This window comes from Barbatula barbatula (genome assembly GCF_947034865.1).
Source record: "Barbatula barbatula genome assembly, chromosome: 24".
NCBI lineage: Eukaryota > Metazoa > Chordata > Actinopteri > Cypriniformes > Nemacheilidae > Barbatula > Barbatula barbatula.
In genome coordinates this window covers 11,554,340-11,567,831 of record NC_136787.1, presented here as the reverse complement: position 1 = coordinate 11,567,831, position 13,492 = coordinate 11,554,340, and the positions used below count along the sequence as shown (strand labels likewise).

The 13,492-nt window shown below is 37.7% G+C and overlaps 1 protein-coding gene across 5 annotated transcripts in view; it reads left to right on the top strand.

Annotated features, from left to right (window-relative positions):
* grik1a (glutamate receptor, ionotropic, kainate 1a) overlaps positions 1 to 13,492 on the top strand; it is a 36,939-nt gene extending 23,447 nt beyond the window's left edge. For 2 of the 5 annotated variants that reach the window (XM_079447900.1, XM_079447897.1), the window contains 6 exons: positions 1,266 to 1,489; positions 2,895 to 3,013; positions 6,911 to 7,128; positions 9,571 to 9,796; positions 10,050 to 10,300; positions 12,496 to 13,490. In XM_079447900.1, coding sequence (XP_079304026.1) covers positions 1,266 to 1,489; positions 2,895 to 3,013; positions 6,911 to 7,128; positions 9,571 to 9,796; positions 10,050 to 10,300; positions 12,496 to 12,648 — 1,191 coding nt within the window. In that variant the 3' untranslated portion in view covers positions 12,649 to 13,490. Of the gene's footprint in view, positions 1 to 1,265; positions 1,490 to 2,894; positions 3,014 to 6,910; positions 7,129 to 9,570; positions 9,797 to 10,049; positions 10,301 to 11,276; positions 11,637 to 12,495 lie in introns of those variants that run through there. The other 3 variants (XM_079447898.1, XM_079447899.1, XM_079447901.1) reach the window with 3 other exon arrangements.

Sequence of the window (13,492 nt, the reverse complement as noted above, 5' to 3'; positions counted from 1 at the left end):
ATACCGAAAATTTCGGATGCACTTGGCCGAGTTTTACACACACTAAAACCACAAATACAAAATAGTATTGTTCCCTGGTCATTGCAACACAATCAAAAATAACTTTTTTACCGATCATCCAAAACGTTTTTGAATTATTCTGGAATATTTATATGCATAACAGTAGTCAAGTTATAGTCAAAATCAGCAGCTCTTGCAAATACAAGAAGTTTATATATAGTGCACAATCATTTGAATGAAAACAACACGCAGAACACAGAGGGGCAGCGAGTCTGTTCATGGAAACAGTCTTAAATTGAGCTTCATTGATATCAGCATCTGCCGGATGACGGTCCACGTGATCTAGTACATCATCACTTACTAACAGATCGTGACACTGATCATTCACATCTGAAGAGTTTGTTGCGCACAAGTTAATGAGCAGGTTCTCATACAAAAAAGAAACAAAGGCTGTCACGCATCACAAACTGTAGCTTGCGTGTCATTTTTTGTTTGCTGGTTTTGAGCTGTTCTTGTTATATTTATTAGTATCAGCCTTTGTTATGGCGCTTACATGATCGTTCTTTAATAACATCTAGAGTAAGAGTTTGTAATGATGGGAGATGTGCCGGTGCTGGATATTTCGGGTTTTATTTCGGCCTACTTTTGTTCGGCAGCCTAAATTTCGGTGCATCATGCTCTCTGCAAAATCATACAACAAGGGAATCAAGATTACTTTTTGCTGGAATGAAGTGTTTTATGCTTTTCTAGATATGTTTCCATTTGTCAAATAATTTAGATTTTCGCCAAGTGTAAGTAAATGTTTTGTCAGAAGAAAGGAAAAAGACCATTGTGTTTGCAAAACATCAAGGTATACCAGTTCCCTTCAAAGTATTTTTCCTATAAGGATAAAAAGAAAAGGTATTTTCCAAAGATATTTGAAATGATACTTTTCACAGTTAGAAGTACACAGCACATCGTTTCTTTGATCGGAGTCTCTAGTTATGAATGAGTTACAAATACCTTTGTTCATTCTTATTGCTTTTTCTTTTAAACATTTTCTTGTCAATGCAAGACTTATGTGGTGGACATAAAGTCTGTAATATACGAAAAGCCTTTTTGCGCATTTTACCTTTAGAATCTTAATCAACTTTTTATAGGCAGTTATTTATCATGAAATGCTCGCAGGCATTACTTGTTATGATCTGAATGCCAATAGCTAAATATTTTGTATTCAGAACTTACCTCTGTTTTTAAACCACTTCAAACAATCTCTTCTCATCTAGATAGCTGACCTGGCAGTGGCTCCATTGACCATCACTTACGTCAGAGAGAAAGTTATCGACTTCTCCAAACCCTTCATGACCCTGGGCATCAGCATACTGTACCGCAAACCAAACGGCACCAACCCCGGGGTGTTCTCCTTCCTCAATCCCCTCACCCCTGACATCTGGATGTATGTGCTGCTGGCCTGTCTGGGAGTGAGCTGTGTCCTATTTGTAATAGCCAGGTATGAATGACTTGCAGGCGTAACTTTAGTTACGAAGAATTCATGCGATAAGTTCGACCCAGTTGTTCAAAAGTGTCTCCCAGATGTTTTATGATTTGATATCACACAATAAAGCAGATCATGTGTCATTTTAAGAATACCGCTGCTATCTGTGAGGGAACATCATTTTTAATCTTTTCTTTCTCCTGCACATTCGTCTTTGAAGTTTCTGCAGTCTTGTCTTCAGATCCATTCAAATTTCAAGTACGCCGACTGATATCACATTGCTTTTAAAATAATGTGTTTTTCACGTGGGACATCGTTGAACTTGTGTGAAGACAGAATCAAAATGCTGATTTGATTTTTGACAAAGATCAATAAGTAATATAGCTGAAGAATTGTGTCAGATTGCTGTCGGATCACAGATTAATGATGTAAACATTGCATGACGCGGGGTTGTCCTGATGCACTTTCTTTCCTCATAAATCCATAATGCATTTCAGCTTGCTCAGAAATGTTTCGTATTTTGCCAAGCCTGTTGTTGTATTTAAACCCGGTTCGTAAGCTGTAGCCTTGGGCGGACATCCAGGTCTGTATACCTAAAGAGAACATCAAGTCAAATGCTACCAAATCAGAACGGAAATGATTGGTTGCTTCTATTAACATGCAAATTAGAATGAAAACAGACATCTGGCGGGGTCAGATGTGTTAGTGTGGGTTCACGTGCACAGTGTGACCCATTTTTTGTGAAATGAGCGTGTAGGGAGACTTTGAAACAGTGATCTTGAAATCTGGCACATGCTGCAGTTTATTGAGCGTGTCTACACACCGTGAGGCTTGACAAATGATTCCTGTGACGTCTTCTGATCAGCCATTGATTTACCATGGGGTGGTTTTATACATGACCCAATTATTGGGGTGTTAGATGGGTGCACGTGTCTTTCAAACGCTCTTCATAATTGTTGTGAAAGGACATTTTTGCTAATTCTATCCTATTCTAATGTGAAAAGTGCAATTGTTTTGATTTCTATCTGTAAGGAGTTATCTCTATCGGATCTTAAAAATGCTTTTAACTGGTGTAGTGTTAGCGTTGATTTGGTTTTGACTGGTTCATTTAGATGTTGCTGTACCACATGAAGCACATATTTTTTAGATAACCCTTAAAAAATGCCATTCAGATTTCCCTTCATTTCGCAGAAAGCTGAAAGATTAGGAGACCGGAAAGCTTTCTCATTAAATGGGTTGATTTTTAATCTTCAGACCGAGCAGTTATCAATAGCCAGTAGCAAGAAGAACATTTTTAGCTGTTCTGCAAAAGCCGTTTTGAAATTACACGCAGCCTCTCGAGCCCAATAATATTACTTATGAGAAAGGCGGGCATGTGTCGGACGAATGTGTTAAAACGGTTTATTTTGTGTCCCTTTAGGTTCACTCCGTATGAATGGTATAATCCCCACCCGTGCAACCCATCGTCCGAAGTTATCGAGAACAACTTCACACTGCTCAATAGTTTGTGGTTTGGAGTCGCGGCCCTGATGCGTCAAGGTATTCTGCACACAACTTCATTTTCAGTTTACGGCAGTGTTTGAGTCAATAAACTCAGAGACATTATCAATGCAATTCCAGACGCAACCATCCATATGCAAAATCTTCAGATAGAAAATAATCTTGTGGGTTTTTAAACTATGGGCTGTCGTAAAAAGCATTTGGAGACTTAAAGGCATAGTTTTGAAAGTTCATGAAAGTTCTGTCCTCATTTACTAACCATCTTGTCATTTCAAACCTGTATGGCTGTCTTTGTTTTGCAGAACACAAAAGAAGATATTTTTAAGAACTTTGGTAACCGAACAATGGCAGTACCCATTGACTTGCATTGGTTTTGTGTCCACACAATAGTGAATGGGGACCTACGTTTTTTTTTTACCAACATTCTTCAAAATATAATCTTTTGTGTTTTTGCAGATTAAGAATAGGATTGGACAACATAATATTAACTTAAATAGTATTTATTTTAACATTTCACAAAAACAGCCCAAGAACATGTTATATAATCCAATGACATTCATACACTTTTTAAGTGTCCAAATACACGTTCATTAAACTGTTTAACACAATACACAACTTTTTTTCCTACACTGGTATAAACATGTCAACACATCACATAGTTATAAGCCGCAAACTGTTGATGTTGAATAGATCCTGGCGTGCAGAGTTTTAGTCTCGAGGTTTCTCTGGTGTAATGGGTTTGATGTTCGCGTCTGTAGTTTCTGCTACGGAAGGTATGAACCAACATGGATGACCTGTCAGGTGTGCAGGAAGTGTGAAACAGCAAGAGCAGTTTTAATGAGCACTGGCGAACCGGGCGAATCATTATCCAGAATAGTTCGACCTCACTTTACTGAGAGTTTTCTTCTGAAATATTAGAGAAATCGTATTTACATCAGAGAGGCCGGTCAACCGTGAAGAAGGAAGAGGAGCGGAAATGTAGAGCTTGGCTCTTGTAGAAAGTTCTTGTAGCTTTAGAGGACAACGCGTACTAGCAAAGGCGATGTAATGGGTTTGATTTCCAGCGAACATGTTGATGTTTTTCGATCACTAAGTAAAAGTATCTGGCAAATGCAGAAATGCTGTCCTTTTCCTTTCTATTATAAACAATTAGACTGATGTTTTGATCACAACATGACCACAATAGCGTGAAGAAACATTAAGAGACTATTCTAAATTATATATATATATATATATATAAAAACATATATTTTGAACTTTTCCTAAGTACATGTACGAATTTTACTGTTGTATTGCTTAAGTGAATATAAACTTCTTTTCATTGCCGTATTTGAGGTCTGAAAAAATACAGAGCCTCTTTTCTGTTATTTTCCCCTGTTTCTCCAGTTTTCATTTTCCTGCAAATTGAACCCTAAACATTTATAAATAGTAAAATCTGAAAAACTGACTATAATTATTTTTTTCTGTCTGTCTATGATGTGACCCCTTTAGTTTGAACAAGCGTTTCAAAACCCACCTACACGGGTAGTCATCATGAGGCCGATTAAGTCAGTAATGTATTCGTCTTGTGTGCGTAACCGTGCGCTTCAAGTGGGCATATTTGTGCATTATTACCTGCTAGAGTTACACCACCTACATGAGGTGACTGAATAAACCTTGTTATCCTTTCAGACATCTCATCAATTAAAGCATTTAGCGGAATACAAATGAGAAACTTAATTTCTGCTGCTTGTTTCTGTGACAAAACAATGTTTAAGAGGATTATTCAAGTTAAGCAACACCTGTTTTGAATTTGTCAACTGTTGAGACCCATTTCGCGTTTGTTTTACTGAATGATGTGTCAGTCCGTCTCGTCTCACACGCTTAAAATTGACAGGTGAGTCTTCCGCGAGAAACATCTCGTGGGTCACCAGCTATAGCGTCGAGCGATGCTAAATCTCAGAGTTTAGCTATGTTGACAGCATACACAAGTTAACAAATGTACATCATGGTTTCCAGTTGTTGTACAAAGTGCCAAATGAAGAGCGGCATCGATGCATTGATGTAAAATAGCTTTTGTCAACTTACTTAATCTTTGATCTTTGAGTTATGCTAATGTAAACCGATCCCATTTGAAGATGAATGCTTTTTATACATTTCTTAAAGAAAGAGTCATCTAGATTGGTAACCACTGTTGTTAGATGTTTCCACTGATGTACTATATATAATTTATCTTGAAATCAGATATGCAGAAGTGTACACACACACACTGAGAATGTGTGCTATCGTCTACCACCGACCTCACCTGTGTGTTCATGCATGAATGACAATCAGCGGTTCTTCAGTATCATAAATCAGTATCAGGGTTTTGTCTTTCTTACTAAAAATCACTTCATAATAATCTTCTAATAGGAGACTCCCCACCCATATATCTTAATAAGTGCCCCCATTAAATTACAATGGTGACTTTGCTTATGTTAAGGACTCTTAGGGACAGTAAAGTTCATCTGAGGCTAGAGGATTCCAGCATATGTGACATTTTGATCTCATTTGTTCCCATAACGGTTATATTAGTTCTCTATCCTGAGCATTCACATTTGGAATAACACACATTCGGTGTATCATCAGGCTAGCGATTCAAATCTAGAGTAAGCAATAAAAACTAAAGAAATATGGCCCCCTTAAAGAAAAATAAACCCACTTAGTTGTCACAGTGAGGGTGACGCTGGTCTTTGGGGAGAGTGGATGTTTGTGTGCGCATATGAGGCGTATTCTCCATGGAAGTGAGGAAAGCAGTTCGTCCTCACTAATCTACAGCATAAAAAATTGCTAAATGAATATAAATATACAGAAAAATGCCATTGCTCATTGCTACTAAAAACAGAAATGCGGGCATTTAAAAAATCCATCACATATTACTCGTGTGTAAACACATATGGTAGCAGTGTTTATTTCATTATTTGTGTGTGCACACCTGGAACAAACTGTGGCCCCAAAACCTCGCTTTTCCCTTATGAGCCAGCTGTCAAAACCACTTTAGATATACAAAGCAAACACAAATTACAAGAGAGCAAAACACCAAAGTTGTGTCCCAGATGACATAATATACACTATGCACTTTACTATCTACTGTATGAATTTAAGAAGGGTAGTATCGTCCCAAACGGAATACTTCATGGTTTTATGCTAACTGAAAATACAAGCCGTTTCCTAGACGTCAATCATTTAACACAAAATGTGTCAAAAAAAGAGTCGGATAGCGCCGCGTTACTTCCGCCACTTAAGCGAAACTGAGACTGTTGTGGGTGTGAAGTGTCCAGCGTTTCACACTTCCTATTTTCGGTTGAATAAGTGCATCCCCGGTACTTTCCTTTTTTGGAATTTTCCTACATTTGTATTTATACTACAAAATGAGGTAGAATAGTGCACAAGTGTGCGATTTGGGAAGCACCAAATGTCCACTCATTTCACCCACCAATGCCCACGTAAATGGATAACCAAATAAAAGCAATAAAATATGCCCCCACTAATTTAATTTACATTTATGTATTTTTCAAACATTCATATTTAAGGTTACTTTAAGTGACAAGTTTATATAGATTTAAATAGATTTATGTAGATTTACAAAGTATTAAAGGGATACATCTTTCATCATTTATGAACCTTCATGTCATTTCAGACCAGTATGACTTTCATTCTTCTGCAGATCTCAAAAGAAGATATTTTGAAGAATATTGGTAACCAAATTCCATTGGCCCGGATTGACTTCCATTGTATGGACACAAAACCACTGAGACATTTCTCAGAATATCTTCTTTTGTGTTTTGCAGAAGAAAGATTCATTTACAGGTTTTGAACCACATCAGGTTGAATTTATGATGTCTATGTGAACTATTCCTTTCAAATACTGCAGGCACTGTACTGCATGTTTTTCTGAACACTTGTTTGATATTTCAGGATCTGAGCTGATGCCCAAAGCACTGTCCACCAGAATCGTGGGAGGGATTTGGTGGTTCTTCACATTAATCATCATATCTTCCTACACGGCCAACCTGGCTGCTTTCCTCACAGTGGAGAGGATGGACTCCCCCATCGATTCTGCAGACGATTTAGCCAAGCAGACTAGAATTGAATACGGAGCAGTGAGAGATGGGTCCACGATGACTTTCTTTAAGGTAACATGTTGTCTTCTATCTTACTTGCTGGATCAATACACCTCAGCGCTTCACAAAAAAAGCTACTCAAATATACAGCAGGAGCGAGTAGCAATACTCCAAACGCTCACGAATAGATTTGAGCAAAATATCAATTTTACAAGAGCCCCACCTGTGCAGAAAGACCTGAGGCTTTGAGAAGTAAATATATTGGATTTTTGCCGGGAAGTAAAAAGCAGATCAATCTTTCGCGTCGGTGTCATGATAAGATGAACTAATAAAATTGATTCAGAGTCACAGACAGATGAGTTTCGGGTTAACCACAAAACGTCACAACCATTTCCTTATCCCTTCACGCTTAGCGGGGAATTCACTAAACAGTCGCTTGACTTTGCGTTCTGTATTTTCTTCAGCAAAAAAAAACGAATTTTCACGTGCAGTTCATTTATTTGAAGGCGTCAGTGGTCTCAGTTGGTCTCATTCTTCCCCAGATTCAATTCTAATGCCTTCCATGTAAACATCTATCACCTCTTTACCTCCACCAGTCCAGCCATCTAAAATTCCAGTAATCCATCTATTTCAATCCAGTGATCTGCATCACACATTTGCACCGTTTAATATTTAAAGAGCGAGATAGACAAGCAAAGAGGGCTGGTGGGGTTTATCCACTAGGATTGTAGTTTGTGATTACACCACCGTGTATTTGGTGAGAAACACAGGCCCGAAGAGAACCGAGACGAATCAAATCAACTGTGAGAGATTTACAGGACAGATGTCCCATGCCCCCTTGTTGTCCACTGACATGCTTAGACGAAACATCTTAGACCACATATCCCCATTTGACTCTAGACTAATGAGAGATCAGATTGAATTTATCAAACACGGAAAGCTGTCCTGAAGTGTACTTCAGGGTTCATTTTAAGGATACTTCAGTATTTTAAAGGGATAGTTCACCCAAAAATGATCATTTACTTTCCCTGTTTTCGTTTCAAAGCTGTATGGCTTTCTTTTTTCTGCAGAACACAAAAGAAGATATTTTTAGGAAAAAAACGTTGGTCCACATTGGCTTGCATTAGGTTAGCGTCCATACAATAGAAGCGAATGGGGACCCACGGTTTTCTTTACCGACATTCTTCTAAATATTTTAAATGTTCACCAGAAAAACAGGTTTAAAATGAGGGTGAGTACATGAGTGCATTTACATGCACAGTCTTACTCCGATTATGCTTTAGTAAGCTGATAACAAGTAAGGATATGTTAACACGTAAAGCGGTTTTCTTTTATCGGGGAAAGCCCATAAACAGCGTAAGGAAAAGACCCGCTCGGCAGAGGTAGTTTTTTGCCCATTACTCCGATTTCGGACTGCATGTAAACACATTTGCCGGTTTTCTCTTCGTTTTGTTTATGTGCTCATGTCTGACCCAAAAGTCCCAAACGGAAATAACAGTAAAATAAGGCATAAAAGTCCGCTCTCGAATCATGTAGTTGATGTTAAATCTATTGTTGCATGTGCTGGCTCTGTGGACATAAGACGACATATGAAAATACAGCTTCAGACCGTTTTCCCGCTGCTTTTTTAATTACTAAACAGACTATCGATGGTGACATCACTGCAGGCGAGAAACTTCCATGTAAACGCTGTTTTCTGCGTAGCCGTTTTATTATTATGCATGTAAGCAGATAAACACATTTCTTTTATAAGCTGATTTTTGATAGATTTCCATTTATTTTGTGCATGTGAATGCACTCAGCGACAACAGTATACATGGTGTAGTAAGCACAGTATATATCAATGTATGAGTAGTACTATTATGCTACTACTTGAAACTAAATTGGCACAATTTAGTTGATAAAAGTATACTTTTAAGTACACATTAAGTGTAATAGTTGTGAACTAGTTGTGTGTTCAAAGTTAACTCCTATGTTTTTTATTTGTACTGCAAATATACTACAAGTGATCTTATAAGTATACTTGTTTACTGGTTCAATACTTTTTTATATATTTTGATGTATACTTGCAGGATAAAAACTACTAAACTAGTAGTTTACTCAAGGTATTTTTTAAGTTTCTTCAGTGAACTTAACATATTTATAGTTTACTGTTTAAATTGTATTTATATTATATTGTTACTGAATTAACTTGAACATGGAAAGTTTATGAGTCAGTCTTTAGTTGGCTACTCAGTCAAACTACAAGCCGAGTATACTTCATTATACTTTTAGGTATATCTCCATCAAAAGATTACATACAGGATAGGCCAAATATACTTATTATGAAGTTACACTTATACGTATGTTTCTGAAAAGTACATAAACATAGACTGAAAGTATACTTGTAGCACACTTGAATAAACATATTGTTTGTAAGGATGATTGAGGATCGAGTTCCAAAGACACTTCCCAGTGTGGAAAAAGTAATGTCGCCCTTTTGAAAGTTTAAAAAGTCTACCTTTTGCCTTTCAGAAATCAAAAATTTCAACATATGAGAAGATGTGGGCATTTATGAGCAGCAGGAAGAACACAGCGCTTGTAAAGAATAACAAAGAAGGGATCACAAGAGTCCTGACCACAGATTACGCCCTCCTCATGGAGTCCACCAGCATAGAGTACATCACCCAGAGGAACTGTAACCTTACTCAGGTCGGAGGACTGATAGACTCTAAGGGCTACGGCGTTGGGACCCCCATAGGTAATGAACTGCACCTTTATGCCTCCATTAGAGAAAGTTGCTGTGCATAATGCCTGACAGGCGGCTGAGCCAATAACCCTTACAAAGAATCAGCCTCTGGCAAAATGTGAGCCGTCTTTCTCCAATGTGCACCTTTGTGCACTTTGTTTCTTTTGCCAGAAGCACTTTTCGTAAAAGTTACCCCACTTCATAGTCCAACTGCTCAGAAATGTTCTTTGAAGTTGATTTGAATTAGGCATCTGATTCCTTGCAGGTTCACCCTATCGAGACAGGGTGACCATCGCCATCCTTCAGCTACAGGAGGAAGGAAAGCTACACATGATGAAGGAGAAATGGTGGAGAGGTAACGGATGTCCTGAAGAGGACACCAAAGAGGCCAGTGCCCTGGGTGTGGAAAACATCGGAGGCATCTTCATCGTCCTCGCCGCTGGTCTTGTGTTGTCTGTGTTTGTAGCCATCGGAGAGTTCGTCTACAAGTCGCGCAAAAACAGCGACATTGAAGAGGTGAGTGACGGGCCGGTTGAGACGCCCCGCAGGGTTTTATCCGTACAGGAGCTAATTGCCTTCTGCGTGCCACACAGAAATAAACCATCAAAACAAAACAACACATTTGCGCAGGAGGTTTACACAGCGGTCTGCTGGTCAGGAACATGTTTCTGAGTTTAACACTCTGTTTATCTCGAAGGTGTTTTTCATTCTCTAAATATTCAATTTTGAAGCTTTTGCATGAGCTGTATTTTCATGAACGCAGGTTTTGTTGCATGTCATTCGTGAGTGTTTTTTATGTTCATTTTGATTACTTCAGTGTTCATTCTGTCAACAAAATTGCAGACAAAAATGGTATTAGTTTAACTTTTAATAACTTTTTATACAAAAATAACATTTACATTCGTATGAAATATGTATGACTGAAACAGTCTTAAAAGCGTAAACATGTTTTTTGATTTTCAGTACAAATACCTAAAAATGCTTAAATCAACAAATCTTTTCTTGAAAAGAAACTTAATTTGATAAACTTAATCGTAGTTTGCTTACCCCTCTTTTTTAAGTATAAATTTACAAAATTATGAACAATTTCCTCAAAAGCAAGCTGAAAAGTTGGGTTAACTGAAAATATTACTTAAGTAAATGTACCTTCATTTATGATTTTTTTTGTGTTTGTACCGAAATACAAGACTATGTAAGAAATTCATAATTTTTCAGATATAAAAAACCTGCATTTATTATATACATTTTCTTCACTGGACATTATCGTAAACAAAAACATTATTTTCGTCTAAAGAAATCAGATGCTATTTCTGTCCGTGTAAAACTCTTTTATATTATTTAACGTACAAATATCGACTGCATTTAAAGGACATTTTGTCCTCAAAATCAAGAACTACTGCCATAACTGTAAAAATGAGCACTGAATCATTTGCATGTTACTGATCTCTCATCTCTCTCTGTTTTATTTTTTTCATTGATCTGCATGCACAAGGCTTTCTGCTTCTTTTACGGAGTCCAATCCCGGCAGCTGGAGAGGAGTGATTCCATCTCCTCCACTGGCACCTCCTTATCAACAGATTTAGAGAGCGGGCGGCTCCTCGGGGATGACATATGTTCTTCACATTAGCCCACACTCATATCCGTAAGGGCTGTGTGTTATTTAAAGGGCTAAAGTAAACTGCTTTCCATCCACTGGTTCCTTTCGAATTGTCTTCCCAAACCCTTGACCTCAATCCGTTGCCCATACGATAAGAAATTTTGTACGTTTTTGAAGGAGAAGAGAAACACTTTTTTTTCTTCCTTTCAACTTGTGTGCAGAACGATAATAAATATAGTGCACTCGGAAACTTTTAATTACTGCAGGAAACCTTTTGATTGAAATTCAAGGCAAATTTGAATGTAGAAAATGCTAAAGACCAAGTTGCTAGAATGTAAACACTGCTTCAAAAGCACTGGTCCAGGTTTCATTTAGTTTATCTTGCTAATTCGCATCAAACCCATGACCTTGGCATTGCTCTAGCAGCTACAGTAAGCCTTGCTTTAACATAACAAACATCCACTGATATCAGTCTTTTATTTGGAAGTAACGTTTGCCTTTCGCATTTGGTATTGCGAAGACATTAGTTCAGAAAATGTTCATAATGACTTGATCACTGATGAATAATGACGGACCCTTAAAGAGAAAGAACAATTAAAGCCTAAGATTACTGCGCTTGAAATGAGCCGAGTGGATGACTATAATCAGTCTGGAGCTAATTCACTGCACACAGCCGTAGTGCTCTTATCTGTCTCCCAGTGGCATTTTCCTTCGGCTTTGCCTTAAACGCCTTAAGCTATATTTGAACATTACATAACAAACAAGATCAGCAAGGGGACTGTCAATCAAAAAACCTGCATCATCACTACTCCATCAAATCATGTGTCCGGTCATGTCTATTGCGAAGCCCTCGGAATAACAGCCCAATGATATTCTGGTTCTTACATATTGCTCATACAGGTCCTTTGTATACTGTCACTGATATAAATATTAAATGGGCATGTTTAACTGTGCCGCTCACTTGTCTAGTGCAGTAAAACATGTGTACAGACATCAAGCCAAGGTGATCACCATCGAATACCAGGCTTTAGGTCGCGTTTGTGTGTTTGCGAGCGCATCTGCATGCGCATGTGTGTAGAGACTCACGCAAGCCCTCGTGTTCTTTTTTTGACAGTGTGTCTCTTTCAGTGCTGTGATGGAAGACCTGGGCATGTCCCTCAGGTGCCACAAGGCACTGAGGAAGAGAGGCAGACACAGAGGAAAAGCAGGCCTGTCTGGAGTCTTATGTAACTCTAAACGCATCCTGAGGAAAGAGACAATGGCTTAGATCTGCAGCCACATGGGAAGCAGCTCGGATTCACCATTTTTATGTTATGATTTTAATTTTTTCAAGGATTTTGCAAAAATGCGGCAAAAATATATTCTCCTTGTCGGTACTTTGTCTTGTTTTTCAGTAAAATATCCGAACGCCCTTAAAGGGATCGTTCACCCAAAGATGAAAATTCTGTCATTATTTACTTACCGTTTTTGCATTTCACATCCAGTTTGACTTTCTTACTTACACAAAAGCACAACAATTTTGTTTGGTAAACAAACAAACCATTCACTTTTATTCTATGGATACAAAACCAATGCAAGTGACTGTGTTCATAACATTCTTCAAAATATCTTTTTTGTGTTCTGCGATAGAACAAAAGTCACACAGGTTTGTAATGACAAGAGTGTGAGTAAATGATGACAGATTTCATTTAGGGGTAAACTGTCCCTGTAAATTGAGTTTGCTGTACCTAAAAAAATACACAAGATGTTGAATTGTTTTAAGAGAATTTATACCAAATGATTCTTACCATTGGCCATTTTTTTCTGTAAAATGTAATTGTTTTCATCAGTTTTCTTCTGTATTCTTCTCAAGTAAATCTTTCTCGTTTAAGAGATTTGGGGCATATTTTACTGAAAAACAAGACCTCTTATTACAAATTTGTTTTTGCAGTGTGTGGATTTTTTTCGTTTAGCGTCAGCCAAGCACAGATCTTGGTAATATCTGTTAACTTAACATTAAAGAAATTATTTATTTTGAGATAAATTTATTACTGTAAGTGCACATTCCTTGTGGTAGCATTTTCTGTGCTGTCCTTGATTTAAAAATATAATAAAAGCTTTACAAATATTTT